This window comes from Mauremys reevesii, linkage group 5, assembly GCF_016161935.1.
Source record: "Mauremys reevesii isolate NIE-2019 linkage group 5, ASM1616193v1, whole genome shotgun sequence".
Taxonomy (NCBI): Eukaryota; Metazoa; Chordata; order Testudines; family Geoemydidae; genus Mauremys; species Mauremys reevesii.
The window spans coordinates 10,333,883-10,358,049 of record NC_052627.1 but is presented as its reverse complement, the minus strand read 5'-3'; the positions used below and the strand labels follow the sequence as shown (position 1 = coordinate 10,358,049).

Sequence of the window (24,167 nt, the reverse complement as noted above, 5' to 3'; positions counted from 1 at the left end):
TCGAACGAGGAAACTTTTGGGGAAAGGAGGTGCCTATATGGGAAGGATGGGCTCCACCTAAACCAAAACAGAACCCGATTGCTGGCATGTAGAATTTAAAAGATCATAAATGACTTTTTAAACAAAGGCTGGGGGAAAGCTGACAGATGTGAAGAAGCACACGGTGCGACACATACCTTAAGGGAGGATTTATTGAATATGCTACTCGATATCCTAGTAAAGAGAAGAGAAGTTGATAAAGTACAGATAACTGAAAATGAAAAACAAACACTTGAACGGAAAAGACAGCCATTCAATTACAGCACAAGAAGATAGACAACTAAGTATTAGCAAATTTCATAAGTGCTTGTAGACAAATGCTAAAAGTCTAAATACTAAGATGGGTGAACTTGAGTGCCTGGAATTAAATGAGGATATTGATGTAATAGGCATCACAGACACTTGGTGGGAATGATGGTAATCAGCGAGACACGGTAATACTAAGATACAAAATATACAGTGATGAGAGCAGGTCACACTGGTGAGAGAGATGCACTATATGTGAAAGAAAACAGAGTGAAAAATAGTAAAAATCTTACGTGAATCAAGCAGCAGCAGCATGGAATCTCAATGAATAGAAATTCCATGCGTGAATAGTAAGAGGATAGCAGTAGGAATATACTATCTACCACCTGACCAGAATCACGACTATCATTGTGAAATGCTCAAGGAAATTGGAGAGGCTACAAAAAACAAAAAATGCAATTATCACCAGGGGATTTCAACTATCCCCTACTGACTGGGAATATGTCATCTCCATTAATGACAGCTTCTTGGAGCAGCTAGTCCTGGGACCCATAAAGGGGGAGGCAAGTCTTCATTTAGTTCTAAGTGGCACATGGGATCTAGTCCAAGAGGTAAATATAGCTGAATTGCTCCATAATAGCTACCATAACGTAATTAAATTTAACACCGTCAGGGAGAAAATACCAAAGAAACCCACCACAAGTAGCATTTAACTTCAAAAAAGGGAACTAAACAAAGACAAGGAAACTAGTTATATTGAAATTAAAAGGAACAGCCACAAGAGTGATATGCTTGCAGGCTGCACAGAACTTTAAAAACAAATATAACAGTGGCTCCAACTATGTGTAAAAAAACCAGGAGTACTTGTGGCACCTTAAAGACTAACAAATTTATTTTAGCATGAGCTTTCGTGGGCTAAAGCTCACTTCTTCGGATGCACACAACTATGTGTGTACCCCAAATAAAAGAAAATAAACAAACCCACACATGCACAAAAAGAGGCCAAAAAAGTGCCACCATGGTTAAACAGAGTAAAAGAGGTGGTCAGAGACAAAAAGCATCCTTTAAAAATTGGAAGTCAAATCCTACTGCGGAAAATAGAAAGGAGCATACACTGTGGCAAGTCCAGGGTAAAAGCATAATCAGGCAGGCCAAAAAAGAATCTGAAGAGCAACTCGCAAACGACAGAAAAACGAACAGAAAAAAATATCAAATGTTAAGTACATAAGAAGCAGAACACTTGCCAAACAACCAGTGGTTGGATCAGCGTGCTAAAGGAGCACTCAAGGCAGGCCAGGCCGTTGTGGAGAAGCTAAACGAATACAGTAACTCCTCGCTTGACATTGTAGTTATGTTCCTGAAAAATGCGACTAAGCGAAACGATGTATGTATATATGTATGTATGTATGTATGTATGTATGTATGTGTGTGTGTGTGTGTGTGTGTATATATATATATATATATATATATATATATATATATATATATACACGTGTGTGTGTGTATATATATATATATATATATATATATATACACACACACACACACACACACACATACACAATATAAGTTTTAAACAAATAATTTAATACTGTACACAGCAATGATGATTGTGAAGCCTGGTTGAGGTGCTGGAGTCAGAGGGTGGAAGAGGGAAGGATATTTCCCAGGGAATGCCTTACTGCTAAATAATGAACTAGCATTCAGCTGAGCCCTCAAGGGTTAACACGTTGTTAATGTAGCCTCACTCTCTACAAGGCAGCATGAATGGAGGGAGGGGAGACAGCATGGCAAACAGACACACACACCCTGTGTGTCGGTGAGAGAGAGATCGCTATATGTGCATTGCCCCTTTAGGTATGCTGACACCACTCTAAGTACACTGCCTTTTTAAGTAGATCAGCAAGTTGAGACAGCAGATGCAGCCAGCAAGCCCCCTCTGTCCTGAGCCCTGTCAAGTCCCCACCCTGCGCTATATGGAGAAGAGGTAAGCAGGGGCAGGAGCAGGGGGGAGGGGAACACTCTGACATTAGCCCACCTCTTCCCCCCCTTGGACAGCAAGCAGGAAGCTCCTGGGAGCAGCTCCAAGGCAGAGGGCAGGAATCATAGAATCTCAGGGTTGGAAGGGACCTCAGGAGGTCATCTAGTCCAACCCCCTGCTCAAAGCAGGACCAAACCCAACTAAATCATCCCAACCAGGGCTTTGTCAAGCCTGACCTTAAAAACCTCTAAGGAAGAAGATTCCACCACCTCCCTAGGTAACCCATTCCAGTTCTTCACCACCCTACTAGTGAAAAAGTTTTTCCTAATGTCCAACCTCCCCCTCTGCAACTTGAGACCATTACTCCTTGTTCTGTTATCTTCTACCACTGAGAACAGTCTAGATCCATCCTCTTTGGAACCCCCTTTCAGGTAGTTGAAAGCAGCTATCAAATCCACCCTCTTTCTTCTCTTCTGCAGACTAAACAATCCCAGTTCCCTCAGCCTCTCCTCATAAGTCATGTGCTCCAGCCCCCTAATCATTTTTGTTGCCCTCCGCTGGACTCTCTCCAATTTATCCACATCCTTCTTGTAGTGTGGGGCCCAAAACTGGACACAGTACTCCAAATGAGGCCTCACCAGTGCTGAATAGAGGGGAATGATCACATCCCTCGATCTGCTGGAAATGCCCCTATTTATACAACCCAAAATGCCATTAGCCTTCTTGGCAACAAGGGCACACTGTTGACTCATATTCAGCTTTTCGTCCACCGTAACCCCTAGGTCCTTTTCTGCAGAACTGCTGCCCAGCCATTCGGTCCCTAGTCTGTAGCAGTGCATGGGATTCTTCCGTCCTAAGTGCAGGACTCTGCACTTGTCCTTGTTGAACCTCATCAGATTTCTTTTGGCCCAATCCTCTAATTTGTCTAGGTCCCTCTGTATCCTATCCCTATCCTCCAGCGTATCAACCACTCCTCCCAGTTTAGTGTCATCTGCAAACTTGCCAAGGGTGCAGTCCACACCATCCTCCAGATCGTTAATGAAGATATTGAACAAAAACGGCCCCAGCACCGACCCTTGGGGCACTCCACTTGATACTGGCTGCCAACTAGACATGGAACCATTGATCACTACCCGTTGAGCCCGACCATCTAGCCAGTTTTCTATCCACCTTACCGTCCATTCATCCAGCCCATACTTCTTTAACTTGCTGGCAAGAATACTGTGGGAGACTGTATCAAAAGCTTTGCTAAAGTCAAGAAATAGCACATCCACTGCTTTCCCCTCATCCACAGAGCCGGTTATCTCATAATAGAAGGCAATTAGGTTAGTCAGGCATGATTTGCCCTTGGTGAATCCATGCTGACTGTTCCTGATCACTTTCCCCTCCTTTAAGTGGTTCAGAATTGATTCCTTGAGGACCTGTTCCATGATTTTTCCAGGGACTGAGGTGAGACTGACTGGCCTGTAGTTCCCTGGATCCCCCTCCTTCCCTTTTTTAAAGATGGGCACTACATTAGCTTTTTTCCAGTCGTCCGGGACCTTCCCCGATCGCCATGATTTTTCAAAGATAATGGCCAATGGCTCTGCAATCACATCTGCCAACTCCTTTAGCACCCTCGGATGCAGCGCATCCGGCCCCATGGACTTGTGCTCGTCCAGCTTTTCTAAATAGTCCCGAACTACTTCTTTCTCCATAGAGAGCTGGTCACCTCCTCCCCATACCGTGCTGCAGAGTGCAGCTGTCTGGGAGCTGACCTTGTCTGTGAAGACAGAGGCAAAAAAAGCATTGAGTACACTAGCTTTCTCCACATCCTCTGTCACTAGGTTCCTTCCCTCATTCAGCAAGGGGCCCACACTTTCCTTGACTTTCTTCTTGTTGCTAACATACCTGAAAAAACCCTTCTTGTTACTCCTAACATCTCCGGCTAGCTGCAACTCCAAGTGTGATTTGGCCTGCCTAATTTCACTCCTGTATGCCTGAACAATACTTTTGTATTCCTCCCTGATTATTTGTCCCATCTTCCACTTCTTGTAAGCTGTTTTTTTGTGTTTAAGACGAGCAAGGATTTCACTGTTGAGCCAAGCTGGTCGCCCGCCATATTTACTTTTCTTCCTACACATCGGGATGGTTTGTTCCTGCAACCTCAATAAGGATTCTTTAAAATACAGCCAGCTTTCCTCGACTCCTTTCCCCGTCATGTTATTCTCCCAGGGGACCTTGCCCAACAGTTCCCTGAGGGAGTCGAAGTCTGCTTTTCTGAAGTCCAGGGTTTCTGTTCTACTGCTCTCCTTTCTTCCTTGTGTCAAGATCCTGAACTCGACCATCTCATGGTCACTGCCTCCCAGGTTCCCATCCACTATTGCTTCCTCTACTATTTCTTCTCTGTTTGTGAGCAGCAGGTCAAGAAGAGCTTTTCCCCTAGTTGGTTCCTCCAGCACTTGCACCAGGAAATTGTCCCCTACACTTTCCAGAAACTTCCTGGATTGTCTGTGCACTGCTGTATTGCTCTCCCAGCAGATATCGGGGTGATTAAAGTCACCCATGAGAACCAGGGCCTGTGAGCTAGCAACTTCTGTTAGTTGCTGGAAGAAAGCCTCGTCCACCTCATCCCCCTGGTCTGGTGGTCTGTAGCAGACTCCCACCACGACATTATCCTTGTTGTTCATACTTCTAAATTTAATCCAGAGACTTAGGTTTTTCTGCAGTTTCATACTGGAGCTCTGAGCAGTCATACTGCTCTCTTACATACAACGCAACTCCCCCACCTTTTCTGCCCTGCCTATCCTTCCTGAACAGTTTATATCCATCCATGACAGTACTCCAATCATGTGAGTCATCCCACCAAGTCTCTGTTATTCCAATTACATCATAATTCCTTGACTGTGCCAAGACTTCTAGTTCTCCCTGCTTGTTCCCCAGGCTTCTTGCATTTGTGTATAGGCATGTAAGGTAACTCCCTGATGGTCCTGCTGTCCCAGTATGGGGCAGGAGCCCTCCCCTCTTGCACTCACCTACTTGTGCTTTCTCCCGATATCCCACTTTCCCACTTACCTCGGGGCTTTGGTCTCCTTCCCCCGGTGAACCTAGTTTAAAGCCCTCCTCACTAGGTTAGCCAGCCTGCTTGCAAAGATGCTCTTCCCTCTCTTCGTGAGGTGGAGCCCGTCTCTGCCTAGCAATCCTTCTTCTTGGAAGACCATCCCATGGTCAAAGAATCCAAACCCTTCTCTCTGATACCATCTGCGTAGCCATTCGTTGATTTCCACGATTCGACGGTCTCTACCCTGGCCTTTTCCTGCCACAGGGAGGACAGACGAGAACACCACTTGCGCCTCAAACTCCTTTATCCTTCTTCCCAGAGCCACGTAGTCTGCAGTGATACGCTCAAGGTCATTCTTGGCAGTATCATTGGTGCCCACGTGGAGAAGCAGGAAGGAGTAGCGATCCGAGGGCTTGATGAGTCTCGGCAGTCTCTCTGTCACATCGTGAATCCTAGCCCCTGGCAAGCAGCACACCTCTCGGTTTTCCCGGTCAGGGCGGCAGATAGATGACTCAGTCCCCCTGAGGAGAGAGTCCCCGACCACCACCACCCTCCTCCTCTTGGGAGTGGTGGTCGTGGAACCCCCATCCCTAGGATGGTGCATCTCATGCCTTCCAATCAGTGGAGTCTCCTTCTGCTCTGTTCCCTCAGATGTATCATCCACTCCACTCTCTGCACTAGTACCTGCGGAGAGGACATGAAAACGGTTGCTCACCTGCATCTGTGTTTCTGGTACATGGACGTTTCTGGTACTCTTTCCTCTTCTGGAAGTCACATGCCGCCAATTATCCTCACTGGCCTTCTGTCCCCGCTGCGTAGCGTGCTCTGAATCTTCGGAACATTGTGCCTGCTGAAGCTGATCCTGACGTCTATCCAGGAAATCCTCATTTTCTTTTATGGAACGCAGGGTTGATATTCGTTTCTCCAGACCTTGAATCTTCTCTTCCAATATGGAGATCAGCTTGCACTTTGTACAGACAAAGTCACTTCTATCCTGTGGAAGGAAGACAAACATGGCACATCCTGTGCAGGTCACAACAGCAGATCGCTCAGCATCCATAGTCTCTTCCTTCTACGAACTTCCTTACTTGTGGCAGACGTGACTCAGGGAACCCTGTGAGAGGGGGGCCTCGGTAGGCTCTTTCCAGGCGAACTCCCAGGCAAACTCCTTCTGTTTGCCTCTCTGCTGTTCGCTGCTCAGCTGACTGCCTTTTTATAACAGTCAGGCCCAGCTGGAACAAAGCACTCCCAATTCACACTGTTCAAACAAGCAAGCAATCAAACAAGCAAGCACACGGTCAAACTGTCTCCTCAACAGACACTCAAATACTCACCAGCGCAGTCCCCCTAATGCAGCACTTAGCGTACCTCTGCTCAGACAGATCCCAGGCAAACTCCTTCTGTTTGCCTCTCTGCTGTTCGCAGAGCAGCAAACAGCAGTGGGAGGAGGGACAGCTGAACTGCCGGCAGTTGATAGCCTGCTGGGCGGCTGCTGCACAGGGAACTGAGGGGAGCGGGGAGCTGATAGGGGGGCTGCCGGTCCACCCTAGTTCCAAGCCCCCACCAGCAAGCTGCAACGGGCTGCTCTTCCTGCAAGCAGTGGACAAAGCAGGCAGCTGCCAAACGACATTAGAAGGGAGCATTGCACAACTTTAAACGAGCATGTTCCCTAATTGATCAGCAACGTAACAACGAAACGACGTTAACCGGGATGACAGCAGCTCTGCCTGGTGCCCCAGAGAAAAGCAATCAACTCTGACTCTGAGGCAACTGAGTCAGGAAAAGGATAATGATCTAAGCAATGGGACAAATGCAAGGCAACTGTGGGGAACCCACCCAGGGCAGATGAAATTCAGTCTTGATAAGGAATAATCTGAGTTCCTCGCACACTTAACTGAGTCTAAATAATTAACTGCATCAACTCTGGAGAATGACCCAGGCATCATCGTAGACAGCACAACGAAAACCGCTGGTCAATGTGCAACAGCAGTCAGAAAAATAAATAGGTGTTAGGGTTCATAAGGAATGGCATGGAGAATACTATGGAAAAATATTGTCTCGTTACATGAATCAATCATTTGTCCTCACCTGAAATGAGGTGATAGGGACATGGAAAAACCTCATCTATTAATTGATATTGAAAAGATTGAAACTCTTTACACCTTAGAGAGGGGACATGATACAAGTTTACAAAATAACGAATACCATAGGGATTGCAGCTCAGAAATTTCTCCTCACCCTCTCTCATAATTCAAGGACAAAAAAATTGAAAGGAATTGAAACTGAAAGATGGCAAATTCAAAACTAATAAAAGGAGAGACTTTCACACAATGAGTAAATGGATTACTGCATTCTCTGCCACAAGAGATCACTGAGACAAACAGCTTAGCCGGATACACAAAGGATGAAACATTTATATGGATAACAAAAATAGCTACAGTTTTGGAAGGTCATGCTTCATGGCATAAGCCAGCCCATAACTGCTGGGGATAGAAGGAATTTTTCCCTGGGGCAGGTTATCCCATAACTGCCAAGTGCACCTTCTGATGCATCTAGTACTGGCCACTGTTGCATACAGGACAATGGACTAGATGGACCTTGAGTCTGATCCAGTCTGACAATTCCTGTTAGTAAACATAAAAGTGAATAAAATTTGATTTAAAAAAACAAAACAAAACAAAAAAACGGCCTGAAACTGAGCTGAGTAGAAAAAAAGATCTGTGCGAAAATCAAATATACTGTGCAATGCAAATACAGGCATTTAATACTGTAGCTCTTACTTGAGTTCCTTCCAAATTCAAATACTTTACGAAGTGTCACCTGGTAATATTTATCCCTGGTAATAGATCTACAGTGTATGACTGGTGCCACATTTGCATTTCTATGAAAACAAAGGCCTCCCTTTATTTAGCAACTGAATTTTTACTTTTTCGTTGGCGACATCAGCCAGTTCTACAAAGCTCTTCAGTTTGATTTCGAAATCGCTCATCAGCTTCCACTGATCTCCTTCAATTCCTACTCCAACCTTTTTAACGGCTTCATCTTCAAGCAATCTTTTGAGTCCCTTGGGAAAACCTAAAACAGATTAAATCCAAATATAATCAACTACATGGCAAAAACTGCCAGATTTTAATTTCATACAGAAATAGGTAGAATCCTATCAAGGATAAATTTGGGCAATCTACCTTTTTTATAGTAATAGCCAAATGGTCACTACATCTGTATCTATAAAGCAGTCAACTTAGCCATCAAACAAGAGCATGTGATTTCTAGTATGGCACTTTAATACCAAGGCAGGCCAGTCAGTTTATATTTTGTGCTAGCTGGAACTCCAACTGGTTGTAGTATAATTTCATCTGGAGGCAAGCAACACTGAAATTATGCAAACTTTTTTTTTTTCCTTACGGAAACAACAGATCAAAAAATGACTTCCAATGCAATATTTACTTCTAAATGCCTCATTCATCAGCATGAATGGCAATCAGCAAAAAACAGGAAACTGCTTTTGGAAAATAATTTCTGATCCATATAGCTGAATGATCACTAAAATTGAATGTGTTATTTCAATATTTTCACATATTTAGTCTCAAATTATTACACTGTATGCAGTTTTTTATTAACTTAAAACACAGGCAACCAGACACACAGGGACCCATTAGGAGAATAAATTTCAATACTCTGCTAATATAAGAGTACTGTTCAAAGCCCTTGGAAAAAAAAACAGTTAGGAAAGTAGATTTCCCTGGAAACTCAGGTGGGTTGGAATAGCATACTAAAAACAACTTAACCAAAAAACAAGCCGAACAGAAGCGCTGCCGCCATCAGCGTACTCTGAGAAAAACATGATATTTGGGAGAAATCTGATACCAGGAGTAGGTCCTGCAGTGGTGGCCCAGTGGGGACAGCAAACTCTAAACCAGTAGTCCCCAACCTTTTCGTCTGGCGGGTGCCAGACGAAGGACCGTGGCGGCGGTGGAGCATCCACCGAAATGCCGCCGAATTTCTGCGGCATTTCAGCGGCGACGCCTCTCGATGACACCGATTGTCGGCGGCAAGCGGTGTCATCGAGAGGTGTCGTTCGGCGGATGCTCGACTGCCAGCCAGGATGCGGGCGCATTTGGATGCCCCTGCGGGCGCCATGGTGCCCACAGGCACCACGTTGGGGACCGCTGCTCTAAACAAATGAGGCAGGATTTTTAGAAGTACTGTACACCAACAGCTCCCAGAGATCCAAGCAGGAGAAAAATATGAGATGCATTTGTCACTGACAATCTAAATATAAATGAGTTGTGAGCAATTATATTCCTTCCTCCAGCATTTGCCCAGACACAAGAATATGTGCCTCTTGGACAAGGTCCTTTGCTATAAGTGCCAGTAACAATTACTGAAGGCAATGGGAGCTGTAGTTGCCTCCTCCCAAGATACAATTCATCATGTGCAAAGACCACTCCAAATATAGACACACCATCTTTTGGAAGGAGAGACCATCACCCACCCACAAAATTATACCCATGAAGAGCTTTTGCATTGTTGTGCCAAGTCCAAGATGTACACTGGGTTAGGACCGGACGAGCGTGGGTGGTAGGCCAACAAAGGAAGCCTGGAGTAAACGGAGAACTTAGATAAACTCTGAAAGGCCAAAAATGTGTAACTCAGATTCTCATATTTAATTTTGAAATCATTCAGTGTCACAGAGCATTCTTTTGCACTTTTGACACAGAGTAACACATGCAAGAGAAAACCAGTAATATCTGTATTCCTCAGTATGGTTTCAAGAGCATGAGCTAGTTCTGTCAGAGTTCGCACACAGCATACAGAGTTCATGCTTTGGTGTTCTAAAAACCTGAATTTCCATCAAGTGGATCTCATAATAATATTGAGTCATAGAATATTTTTGAAGGTTATAGGGACTGATAGGTAAAGGGCACAGACTAAAATATTCAAGTTTGGTTTACTACAGTTTAGCACCTGAATCAGGCTTTAGGTATTTAAACAGAAGTGGCCTATTTTCCACCAGATTTGTGGGTGCTTTGTATTCTGGACAATTTTTTTTCTTTTAATGGAGATATACCTATCTCATAGAACTGGAAGGGATCTTGAAAGGTCATTGAATCTAGCCCCCTGCCTTCACTAGCAGGACCAAGTACTGATTTTGCCCCAGATCCCTAAGGGGCCCCCTCAAGGATTGAGCTCACAACCCTGGGTTTAGCAGGCCAATGCTCAAACCACTGAGCTATCCCTCCCCACATTTTTAAGTCTTAAATCTTTATTTAAGCACCTAAGCAGTGGTCTGATTTTTAAGAATTCAACAGAGACTGTGGGTGCTCAAAATTAGCTCTTTGTTAAGACCCTGCGACCTAAATAAATGCTACTGAAATTATACAAACTGGAATGTTTTACAGCTTGACCCTGCGGTGTACAAAAAATAATTTACATAAAAATGTGTACAAGACTTTACTTATTCCAACTTTAGACTGAATTTTCCCCAGAGAATCTGCAATCAATTCAAACCTTGTAGAAGTTTCCGTAGGATTTCTGAATATTGATCCACTTTTGGGCAAAAGAGGGATATTTCATACGGCTAATACAGCACTGGATATTCAGAAATTTACTCATATCCCAAGACCTGAGTGATTCCTGTCAGATTGATGCAGAAGTTTGAAAGCTGGGGATTAATTTCTGGTTTCACATACTGTTGAAAGGTATCCTCTATTTCTAGGGTATGAGTATTTCATAAAACAATAGGGAATTCAATTATTTCATGTGTAAATTCAGGCTGATTGTCCTCTTCACGGCTTGCTCAAAAGTCAATAACACAGATGTAATCATAGTAACTGTCTCCATTGGTGGGCTCCTTCTGCATCAGCTTCTGCTTCTTATAGTAGTTCTTCAACCTCTTTTTCGGTACATCTTTCACTCCCCTGGTTTCAAGTTTGAATTCTGCAAGTTTAGCGCTGAGCTCATCTCTACTCATTCTATTAATATAACCATTGGTCACAACAATTTCTTTGTAAACTGGGTCACCGTAGTCACTTGAACTGGAAGTGCAATGTTGTCCATTATTTTCTTCGCCATCAAGTCTACAACACAGCTTGCCCAAGGTGTGGGCGGGGAGAGAGCGGGCCACTCCGCTCGCGCCACGGCCCCATTGTGGGCTCCCTGCGGCCGGTTCTCCTTCTGCTCCTCCATCACCCCTCCGCTCACCCGACGCCAGCACCCGCCCCTGCCTCTCTCGGTGCCTTAGGAACCTAATTATGATCTAAGGCCTGACTTCAGGATCCCACATTTGACTATTCTGGCCATAATCTTTAAAGCCCTAAACCCCTTTATAAATCTGCATCCAAATATATTCATACCTAGAAACTTGCTCAGATTCTACTGTCCAAACTTGAGCTTTGCACTAGCTTGATAAGTATTTGCAGACTCAACATTTCACCATGTGTGTATGCCTACATTTTATGATACAATCTTGGTACTTGTATGGTCCCCAGTCTGAACAGACTCCAAAGTTTATGTTGGATTATTGTTCATGGACCAGGGTTTATATTTAGGACTCTATACTCCCCTCAGTTCACAGGGTATCTTCTACTGATATGAGTGGAAGGTTGGCAAAAAGATCCAGGATGTAACATACATCCCTTCAACTAGTAACTCAACTTTTATTTATCAGCATCCTATGTTCAATGTCATCACATTTATCATCACTCAGTGGGAAAATTTCTGCCTTTAGGATCACCAGGATGTCTGCCTTTCTTCTTCCTCTATCCTCCTTTCATCGTTTCTCTCCCTCTTTCACATCTTTGTACCTTTCTTCCATCTGAATTTCCTACCCTTCAACATCTCTCCCCACCACATTTGCTAAAATAAGCAATTAAATACAGACATTTAAAGTGTCATTATCAAACATTAGCGTGAACACCCCAGTGAGAATAATGGCCCTTTTCACACAGCTTCAGAACATCTGCAGGTACATGACAATAACATTGCATCAGTTTACTCTCTGTTCATTTACATGGTTTCATTTACAACCACAAAAGCTTAGGTTCTACAGACACTGTACACACCAGGCTTGCCACAAATACATCAAGCAAGATGTAGAACTAGTCTGCACAGCAGATACTTGATACCTCCCCTATAGGAATACGGGACAACACACAGATTTGAAGAACCAATGGCAACCACTCATCAGGTTTTTAGCCAGTTGACCCAAGTTAATAAGGGTCATTGTCAGCAAAATACAGGCCTACAGTTACATTTCGGGGGGAGGGGGGAACCAAACATATTATACAGGGCAAATGTTTAATATTTTCTATTTTAGTAAAGATAGCATTTCAATTCAGGAAAACTTCCTCAGGAGCACAAGAAAGTGGCTGTGTAAATAAGCTATGACAGTCGTCTTCAAAGAGAAATGAAAACATTAGCAGAGTAAACGAAAAGGAAAGGAAACTTTCCTTTCTCCTTGTTTGGGAACAGTGGAAGCTGCTGGATACTGAGCACTTTAGAAAATCTGGCCACTTCATTTAGGTGCCCACATGGGACCTTCTGATACTAAACTCTTTTGAAAAAGATCTAGCTCTTAAAATTGATTCAGCCGTAATTTACAATGTTAATAGCATCGATAAGGATTTTTAAATTAAATTAATTTTGTAGTAACGATGACACTTTCATGATATAAACGACCTATGCGGGCTGACAGAGACTAACATACCCACACAGAATTGGATAGTTGGATATGTGCACTATAGTGGGGGTAGGTTTTCTCTATCAGCTGAAACAGGAAGTACTGTCTGCTTCTGGAGGCAAAAGCACAGATCATGTAACCTGACACAGAGAGGCAAATATGAACCAGAGCAGGGAAAGAATGATACTGACCTGACATTGAAGAAATGTGAAACAAGTAGCATTTTTTCTCCGATACACATATTTGGATTAGGGCGACTTTCCCTACTTTCCCTGTAGTATATGATGGCGGCCATTCAATGTCAAATCCTATCACATCTCCACCAGATAGGTTTCTTCTGAAGAGAAAATAGGTTGATTAATTCCCATTTAGTAATTCTACTACACATATACCATCTGTAACAGGGGTCAGCAACCTTTCAGAAGTGCTGTGCCGAGTCTTCATTTATTCACTCTAATTTAAGGTTTTGTGTGCCAGTAATACATTTTAACATTTTTAGAAGATCTCTTTCTATATGTCTATAATAATATAACTAAACTATTGTTGTCTGTAAAGTAAATAAGGTTTTTAAAATGTTTAAGCAGCTTAATTTAAAATTAAATTAAAATGCAGTGTGAGTGCCACTGAAAATCAGTTTGTGTGCCATCTTCGGCACACGTGCCAGAGGTTGCCTACACCTGATCTATAACATATGACAACAGTATATCTTACTTTAGAATGAACGACTAAAAAACTTCTTCTCTCACTCCCTGTTCACGGGCTGTTAGTAGAGTTGTAGTCAAACAGCCTCCACACTGACGGTGAAATTCATCCTACTACAAAGGGCTCACCTGACACCTTCCAAACAACATACACCCTTAACTACAGGTCTTATGCAGTACAGACACCCATTCTTTGGCTTGCTGTGCCTCAATTAAATTCACCCCAAGGGAGAGAAAAACAGAAACTGGACACTCCTTCCTTAGATATATTTTTGGAAGTTCTTGCTCATAACTATTTTTCTCAATTTATTGATGATCTTATGTTAAGTTTGTCCCCAAAAACATTGTATGCACTATCCAAATCCAAAACCCAACTATTTGCACAATGAATTGATAATATATCTTTAGGCTCCAATCTTGCAGACATTCAAACACATATTTTACACAGTGTAGTCCTACTGAAATTATTGAAATCCGTGGAGTTAGTCACAATGTGAAAAGTTACACACTTGTAGAGTACAGGATTTGCACTTTAAAGAATGCTGTCTCCAGACATGAAGTCTCACAAAAAGGGTATGTAGTGAGGCGGCCTGGTTCCCAGGCGCACCTGAGAGGGACAAGCCAGACCAGCTTCCTCAGTGGGCGGAGCCACCGCCACCTGTTCCCGCCCCCCGGAAGTCAAGGGGCGGGACAGGAAGTATAAAAGCCCAGGCCCAGCGCTCAGTTGGAGCCCAGCCGCGGGAGAGGACAGACGCTGGTGCCCGAGCTCCTGCCGAACCAAGCCTACCCCGAGCCCGGTACCCAGAGGACGACTGGCCGAGCCTGCCTCGAGCCCGGTACCCAGAGGACGACTGGTCGAGCCTGCCTCGAGCCCGGTACCCCGAGGACGACTGGTCGAGCCTGCCTCGAGCCCGGTACCCCGAGGACGACTGGCCGAGCCTGCCCCAAGCTCGGTACCCCGAGGAGAAGTCGAGCCCACCTGTGCACCCGTCTCCGGAGGAACCCATGCTGGTGGACTCCCCTGCTGAAGCCACAAGGACACAGGTACCGCTGGAGGGGGAGATTGGAAGTGGCCCGGGGATAGCCGACCCCAGTCTGGCTGCCGCCGACCCTGAGCCTATGTCAGTGTGTTGCGGCCAGGATCCCCACTGACTGCAGCGGATCCACGCCGCTGCTAGGGCCCCGGGCCGGGACACAGTGGAGTGGGTGGGCCTGTGTCCCCCCTGCCACCCTACTCATGGGTGGCAGTCTCCCCCTCAACCCCAACGCTCAGAAGCCGGGACTTACCTGTTTGCGGCTCAGCCCTGCCTGAGGGTCTGAGCCCTGTATTTGTTGCTGCCCCGCCCTGAGCTAGGGCTTGGGCTTTACAAACTGAACTGCTGCTCAGCCCTGCCTGAGGGTCTGAGCCCTAGACTTGTTGTTGCCCGCCCTGATCTAGGGCGTGGCCTGTGTGACTACAATACTACTCAGCCTCCTGTAGTGAGGCAGCCTGGTTCCCAGGCGCCCCGAAGTCGAAGAGCGACCCCTCACCTGATCCGGGGACCCGCACCCGGACCCTTACACGGTACAAATGCAGAACTACATCCAGTCAGCTAAAGTTAGTTTATTTCTAAATTTCCACTCACTGCAGATGTCATTCATAGAATCATAGAATATAGAATTCAAGATACTTCCCTCTCTATTTTAACCTGGATATACACCTCTATCCCCTTACTAGCTACTAAACCTGCTCCCCTAAAAAAACCAGACACGCCATTTTTTTTTTCAATTAGCATCACTGCCACCTCAGTCAGTCATCTCATAGTCATCAGGACTCCTAGGGACTCTTCTCTCCTTCCTTTACTTCCAACTGGTGCGCCCCAGCTTATTCCAAAAGTTCTTGTTTGACATCTAAAATGCATAAAACCATACACTTCTCACTGTCACTTCATCTGTTACTACTAATACATCCCCTACAAGGTCTGGTCGCAAGCTTCCCTCCTGAATCCTTCTCCTCCCTGAATTTACCCCCCCCTGTCTTGTCATCATCAAAAACTTTTATCAGCCCACTCCTACTCTTGGTTCCCAGTCTCTCCTAACACCCCTGGTAGTCTCTCCATGACTCTCAGCGAGAATCTAGCCCGTGTCATTCGTTCCCACAGTAGCATTTATGGATAATTTTTAGTCCTAAGAAACTATAACTTTACTTGGTGCTTGTAAACAATATGTAACACCAGACAGAATTCTGCTACTTACACTAAAAAGAAGACCTCTATTATCTACAGACATTTTCTATGGCAGAGTAGCTGACCCACTCTGTGTATGAAAATTGCACAACAGGTATAGATGTGCATGTGGAAAAACACAAACCCTTCTGAGGTAGCAATAGACACACACACCAAGAAAACATGCAAGCTTTTACCTGATATCTTCTGACAGAAAGGAGCAGTCGCTGGCATCGTAGCTGTAAACAACAGAGCCATGGAACTCTAAGATAGGCAGGTCATTTTCCAGAACACTCCTCTGAACAAGAGACTTCTGTTTAACAACATTTAGAAGAGGATCTGTTATAGGGCATATTTAGCCACATTGCAAACACATTCATTAGCAATACAACTTTCTTAAAGCCATAGTCCTGGCTACCAAAACAATTTTGGGATTGGTTTGTTACTGTAAAACTATTTAGCAGAACAGTTACAAACTTTAAAATAGACAGCTCGTAGCACCACCCTTTGTTAAAGACCCTGTCTTCACTTGCTTACAAATTTGCCAAACTTTAACCATTTGGGCTAAAATTTTCCATGACAGGTGTTAGCCTTTTACTGACTTGTTTTTGTAAAACTTCAGCCAAAAGAGTTCATCATTTCTGAGAACAAGACTAGGGAAAAATATGTTTTGTCCAGGTTAAAAATTTTTGGCAACCTTTTCTTCAAAATGCTGTAGCATCTCCACGCTTTGCAGCAGGAACCTGAAATATGTCATTTTGAGTCAGGGATGTGCCTTTTACCATACCTGTAAAAATGAGCCCAATTTTGGCTAAGTTATAAACCTATAACAAATTGCACATGCTCAGCTGAGACTTGTTAGGGTTTAGCAGATAAAGTCTCTGTATACACGTTCACAAGTGGAGCGAATTAATGTCACACAGGCAACCTAAATTCCAGCATTTCCTAGCTTTGGAATGTTGGACTTTGCAACCTTAATAATGTTATTTTAATATAGTTTTTGTGGTGCAATACATGGACATATGAAATAATTTGTACAGTTCATTAAAATGAACAGAAAATTTCCTATCAATAATTTCCTTTCTGCAAGCAGCATCTCCCACAATTCTGGATGTCTGGGAAGCAGAAAGCAGTGATTAGACATAAGGAGGGGTATAAATCAAGAGTTTGGTAGAAAAGATGTACCCCCCCCAAAAGCCCTATATTATTTCTGGGCCATCACCCACAGCACCTTTCTGCCAAAGGAGGTCTCTGCAGAAGAAAGTCCATTTTATAGTGATTAATGAAGGTGTTAGCTGCAGACCAAGTGTCCGCTTTTCAAATTCCAAAGGGGACGCATTTTCTCATTGCGCCTGTGAGGTTGCTATAGTTCTCGTGGAGCGCGCCTTGATCTCTTGTGAGCTAGGAACCTCCAATGATTTGTAGGCTTCCGCAATATATAGTCTAATCCACCTAGCAATGGAGGACTTGGAAGCTCTAAGTCCCTGCCATTTTGAGTGGAAGGACAAGAATAGAGAGCCCAATCCTCTTGAAGACTGTTTACATTTGAGATAGATGTCAGAGGAGCCTTAAACATCAGGTATGCCATGTCTTCTCTGTTTGCTGCTGTGGTTTTGGACAGAACAAGGGAAGCACAACCTCTTGAGAATGAAAGTAGTAGGAATTTACCTTAGTAAAAATAGATTCTGATGTCCTGAACCCCACCTTGATCTCATGGAACACGCAGTAAAGGCTGCCGCATAGATAAGGCTGCCAGCTCCAACACTCGCCTGGTGATGCAGCAGCTACTAAAACAGGTCTTAATGGACAAATAAGAACACTGTACACAACAGTTCAAGCAGATGGCTTGTCAGGGCCCTCAAAACTAGCAGTAAATCCCATTTTGGGAAGAGCGGCCTGACTGCTGGACTGGCTAACCAGACTGCTCCAAGGAATCTGGCTACCTGTGGCTTGTCAGCCATGAGGAAACCTAAGCATGCTGTGAATAGCATGCTACTAAGAGAGGACACCGACAGGCAACTGTACTGGGCTGTCTATGCTTTTCTGGGAGAAGCCCAGAATGGTTGGAATTCCGGGGTTTCTGGGATTTGCACTGGATTGGCGGGTGTAAGCTGCTCCCTCAACATTTCCAAACCCCAGGGCCCGATTCCACTGTTTTTCCTGGAAGAATCTGTGTCCCTTTGCTGGTATCTCTGCAAAGATGAGGAGCATCTCTGTCTGAAGGCTGGTCCACAGTCTCTCCTGAGGACAGTTAGTGGGGAAGGGAGAGACTGTGTGGATTTTGCCACATTGTCAGCCACCAACATAACCAACTTTTTCTCCAAAAAGGAGGGAAACTGTAAACTTGGCCGAGCATAGGACTTGCTCAGAGCCAGTATCCACCTTCCAGGGTCAGAGCCATACATGGTGCCTGGCTAGTCAGCTAGAAGCCATGGCTTGGACTGACAGCCTGATTGCATCCACTGAGGCATCAGCTACAAATACTGCTGTTAGGGAGACGCTCTTTAAAATGGAACCAAAGTCAAGGTAATCTCTGGACTTAAGGCCTTTGAGATCTTCGGTCCAGGAAAGAGATGCTCCAGCCAAACAGGGAACTGCCAAAGATGCTCGGAGGGTGGCAGAGGAGACGTCAAAAGTCCTTTTGGAGAGTGGGTTCCATCTTTCTATCTATGGGATCCTTCGGGGAGAACTCCACTCCTAAGGGAATAACCATATCCCTGGTGAGGGATGCTACTGCAGCGTCCACTTCTGATGTCTCAGCAATAGAGGCCTTTGGCTCTTGTATGGTACAGACCCTGAGGTGGGGGGCTCTTGTGAATGTGCTTGCCCTTATCATCCCTAATTCACTTCCTCAAGAGAGTCTGAGACAGAAGGTTGGGGGCAGTCTGGGCACAACTCCCCATCTGCTGAGCCTGGAAAGGCTGTATCACATATAGAGCACCGCTTGGATTTGACCCAGTGCTTTCCTGGCTGCTCTGCCTCTGCAGGGGGAGAAGAGCAGGCAGGGAGATGCTACAGTGGAGACTGAAGGAGGGTTAAACCTGAGGGATAGCCAACCCAGGGAGGAAGAGGAGCACTGAAGAGGGAGAACACTGCTCCCCACGTCACAAAACCTGGGCAAAACAAGTGAAAACAGAAAAGTAAGGGTGGGAGAAACAGAAACTGCCACCGTTTGCTGCTGCAAAGGCAGAGTCTGGCAGCAAGCAGCAGCAGAGAGGGTGTGACTAGAGCATGCAGCTCCTAAAGGCTGATCTACCTCCACGAAGCTGCAGAGAGGAGCGTAGCCCAAACACCCAGGAGCATGTGAAACGTTGGGCTGCACAAGAGTAATTTTTAAATTATTAGGCAGGTGCCCTGAAGATTAAAACTACCATATAAATATTAAGTGTAATATCAATTGTAGTTGATATTTCATCTCATCTTTACTTGGTTAAAATGTTTATTTTGTTCCTTCTTATAAAACAACTTATTATGTCTAAGACGTGGCTTGGGCCTTGTCTTTGCTACACATTAACAGCACTAGGACAGGACTAAAAATTAGAGCAATCAAACAATGCTGGCTGTGACTATGCGGTCAGCGTAGATCAGGGTTTATCGTTAAACACCTGACACAATGCTGAACACAGCTTGTCCTCGGCAGCATCACGTTAGCTAATTCTACTCTGTACAGAACATACAATTTTGTACCAAAGACAAGCCATCAGTTATTTGGCAGCCAACAAAACACAGTACAGTAAGAAATACCCAGCTTTGGAAACAAGCTTGAGTCAGACCCACAGGAGAAAAATAATCCATAGCACCTTCAAGGCAACACAATCTGGCCACACTGCATATCATGGACATAGTAGCATCTCCACAGTTACATTCTAAAGTGGAAATAAAATTGTTCTCTGTAAATGTAGGTAGTAGCCTTTTGGTGTGAAATTTCAGTTTTTATATCCTTTGAATTTTCTTTTCAGTTTTGGTTATTTTATTTTATTTTATTGTGGGGGAGGGGGTTGGTTTTCTTTCTTTCTTTCTTTTTTTTTTTAATAGAAAGGATTTATAATTTGGCTCTGGCTGAAATTTGTCCATGGCCGTGCATCCATCTCTTGATTGAGAGGTATATCCTGATAAGATCAGCTGCAGCCTTTGGGGGTGAGGGGAACTGCATTTCAGATCTTTGTTGATAGTTACTGATCATAAGCAAAAAAATGTGTACATAACTAGGTGCCACTTATATTCAACTGCTGTCTTGTAATGTGCAGCTTCTGCTCATAACAGAGAAGTGTGGGTTTTTGTTTGTTTTTTGTGTACATCTCCTGGAATATAAGGGTTCATGTGCACCAGAAACTACTGATGCATGTAGTCTTCTCTGTAAGCAGCTGCATGTGCTACTCCTGGGGGAATTCTGCACCACTGCGCATGTACAGAATTTATGTCCCCTGCAGATTTCTTTGCTTCCCTGCAGAAAAATGACTTTGTGACGGGAAGCAAAGGGAAGCCACAAGAGCGGTAATGCAACCCCCCCTACCCCACCCGCAGTGTGTTTTGTGGGCCCAGGGCAGCCGGCAGAGAGGTAAATCACTGTGGGGCAGGAGGAGGAACTAGGGAAGACCCGGCTGGTGGTTCCTACCCTGCGCCAACTCAGCTGCTAGTCCTGGCTGGTTCCTCTTCCCTGCATAGCATCTGGGGCCAGGTCAGACCCACCCTCAGATTTCTCCCCCAGCTGCAGGAAGCTCTGCAAACTCTCTCCCCCTCCACTCCCCACTTCCTGCACCCATCACTCCTCAGCTGCAGGGGGAGGGATCGCTGTACAGTGAGCTGCTCCTCCATCCACCCATGCCCCGTTATCCAGACCCCCTCATACCCAGGCTCTCCTGCTGAGTCTTGCCCCGCACACTCAGAACCCCCATGATGAGCCCCACTCCCCCTGCACCTGGACCACCTCACTAAGCCACCCGCACCGATCCCCACCCCACTGAGCCTCAACCAGCTGCACCTGGATCCCCACCCCACTAAGCCCCACTGCCCCAGCATCTGGGCCTCCCGAGGCCCCCACACCCATACCCCCTACCGAGCTGTATCCCCCCCTACACACCCGACTTCCCCCCCGCTGAGTCCCAACCATCTTCACCTGGACCCTCCCTGCAGAGTCCCATTACCGTTGCACCCAGAACGCCCCAACAATCCCCTGTGCATCCAGATCCCCCACTGAGCCACCCGCATCCAGATTGCCCCACACAGAACCCTCTCAACCCACACCTGGATCCCCCCCACACTGAGCCCCTCCACACTTGGCCTTGCTGAGCCTGCCTGTCCCTGCCTGGTGCACCTGGCACGGAGGGGCAGGGCCCTGGGGTGTTTCTGGGACAAGTCCGGTCCTTGCGCTGTGTCAGGGTTGGGTGCAGCCTCACGGCTGAGTCCATGCCCCGGTGGGTGCTGCAGAGTGACCTCCCACCTCTGCGCAGCCAGTGGCCTGTGCTCCCCAGTGCCAGGCTGGAGTCTCCAACAATTGACAAATAACATTTGCTATAATGATAACCGTTTTTCCGTTTTTTAAAAGGAGGTCAGAATCATGATTATAAAGAAGACTCAGCTGCAACTTTAACTGTGGAGCAACTGCTGTTACTCCATAGCACTGGAATATAGCAAACTCACACAGTCAGCTACAATAATGTACTACCCAGTGTTTTATACACAGTAACACTCATGTCTTGACTGCTATTAATTTAATCCTCATACCATGTTGTTGTTTAGTCACTGACAGACAGACAGAGCGGATTATATTTGTTGCATGTCTGTGTTAACAACTCGATATTGTTGAAATAACAGGTTAATCAGAGATAAATACAGCACTATACAGAATACAGAAATAAATACATTACTACCCTTTGTTGTCAGAATAAGAGCTGTATATGTATCTTACCTGCATCTGGAAGGGACGTGCAGTTTTCATCCTCCCCCCACACCAAGTTTTCATATCACTATCATTATATAGAATTTCCAACAAAGGAAACCCAGTTTCCAAGAATATTCTCTCAGAAATATATGTTGTGATGTCATTTCTATATAGTCTCTCTCATGTCAAGGCATGATTATTTACCGCTGAGAGCACTAACAATTCTTCAAGTTAATCTCTCTCAGTGGGTCTTTCTTACCCCACAATCAGTCTTCCATATTGATTCCCCCAACAGAAAACATCTGCTATGACAATAATCTCTTATTAGTTTCCCAAGTCTATATATGCTTATGTCAACATTTTATATCTATATAGATATATGTTAAGGAGCTGGTTTCCAAGAATATCTGGAGTTTGAGAGACATGAAGGTGCCCTAAAGTTATTAAATACAGCATAATGAAATAGGGTAACTTACTGGTCAAGGACCAGTGTTCTGGGCCTTAGAATTCAGTTATACTCTTTGTTGTGGATACATATTCTAGAGAATAGTTAATATGTATTAATGAATCAAATATACAGAAAGAAAGAACTAAAAGTATTACTATTTATTAACAGGTACTAACATATTACATGGTGAAATTTATATTAAGATTGTTGTTCTGTCAAATGAAAAATTCTGTACAGCAAAATGGATCATCAATCAAAAACGTCTGCAATTAATCTACAGACAAGCTGTAAATATATTAACAATGAATGCTGGAACAACGGTGCAAGCTGAAAATGTAATAAAATTGAACGTTAGTCCAAACCATCTATGTAATGTAGCACAACTGGATTTTCACATCAGATCCTACCTTTTTGTCACCCACAGCATTGTCTTTACTCTGTGCAGACATCCACTGAGGAAGTTTATGATGTGGAGAAATCATTTTCAATTCTATATGATTAATTCTCCTGCATTTCTGTTATTTTTGTTCTGTAAAATTTAAGGGGAAAAAAAAGGCAGTTAGTGAACAGTCGGTATAGGAATGAGAGCTATTATTGCTGTTTTATCATTCTGAGTCCCCCAGGGTCCTCATTTTAGCTGATCACTTTAGGCTCAAGTAATCTGTCCACAGGGAAGGAAATGTACGTGACTAGGTACATGCAGGAGTTCTTCACCAGAGTTATCATCATCCGCTACATGTACACACGAATGTATAAAAACACATGAAAGAAGAAAATCTCAAAATATCCTCCTGAGAGAAAGTTCAGTAAAGTCTTTTGCACATTATGACAGCACCAACTAATTTAGGATTAAATGACTTGTGTATTTTTCCACTAAAACAATTCAGCCATTAACAGCTATGGTGCTAACATACCAAGGATTCCTAGGGATTTTGTTTGTTTAACACTTAATCTAGTGATGCACAGTTCTGTTCTCTAGCTAGCCTTCTCACTCAGAAATAGTTACATGCTGTTCGCACAATTCATGGTTTGAAGCTCCCTCTGCAGTGGAGAGTAGGAACGTTGGTCTGATGAGAGCAGGTTGCCTCTGCTATGGGGATTAGTCCTGAATGTTCCCGCCCCACCAAGTTGTGTTGAAGAGGAACCAATGGAGCAGCAACACACAATGCTGGTCTTACCAGCTCTCGGTGCGGTTACACTGCCCATTGTGCTGTCTCCAGCAGGTCCAGTTCAACTCACTGCTTTGTTGCATGTCTGAGTTAATGACTCAAGATTTTCAAATAATGGGCTAAATTGGAATTATTTAATCTAAGATTATGAATCAGAGATTAGTCCAGCACTATACAGAATACAGAAACAGATACATTATTACCCTACCAAGAGCTGGCTCTGTCTCAGTGTATATCTGGAAGGAAGCGCAGCCCTCATTCCCCCAGTGAAGTTCCCTTACCAATATCATTATATAGGGTTGTAGACAAAGAAACCATTTTTGCAAGAATATTCCCCAGGAACATATGTTCTGATGTCATTTCTATACATTCTCAGTTTACCTGGTTTATGTGTGAAGGCCTGATTATTCACAGCTGAGAAGACTAACAATTCTTCAAGATAATCTCTCTCAATGAGTCCTTCTTACCCCACAATCAATCTTCCCTACTGATTCCCCAACAGAAAACATCTGCTGTAACAATCATCCCTTATTAGTTTCCCAAGTCTATATATGCTTCTGTACCCATTACGTATATGCCCTATATCAGTGGTTCTCAAACTAGGTTCGCCGTCCCAGGCCAATGGAGGCTGCAGGAAGCGGTGTGGCCTGAGGGATGTGCTGGCCACCTTTCCTGCAGCCCCCATTGGCCTGGAGCAGCGAACCGCAGCCAATGGGAGCCGCGATCAGCCAAACCTGTGGACGTGGCAGGTAAACAAACTGGCCCGGCCCGCCAGGG

At 44.6% G+C, this 24,167-nt stretch overlaps 1 protein-coding gene and 1 pseudogene across 7 annotated transcripts in view; both read right to left on the bottom strand.

Moving 5' to 3' along the window:
- The window catches only part of WRN (WRN RecQ like helicase), a 167,770-nt gene that overhangs the window by 78,967 nt on the left and 64,636 nt on the right, over positions 1 to 24,167 (bottom strand). For 6 of the 7 annotated variants that reach the window (XM_039540800.1, XM_039540798.1, XM_039540796.1 and 3 more), the window contains 4 exons: positions 22,629 to 22,750; positions 16,090 to 16,205; positions 13,179 to 13,324; positions 8,233 to 8,381 (listed from right to left, as the gene is read on the bottom strand). In XM_039540800.1, the coding sequence (XP_039396734.1) occupies positions 8,233 to 8,381; positions 13,179 to 13,324; positions 16,090 to 16,205; positions 22,629 to 22,703 (486 nt within the window). In that variant the 5' untranslated portion in view covers positions 22,704 to 22,750. The remainder of the gene's footprint in view (positions 1 to 8,232; positions 8,382 to 13,178; positions 13,325 to 16,089; positions 16,206 to 22,628; positions 22,751 to 24,167) is intronic. The other variant, XM_039540801.1, reaches the window with a different exon arrangement.
- Positions 10,812 to 11,495, bottom strand: LOC120405632 (annotated as a pseudogene).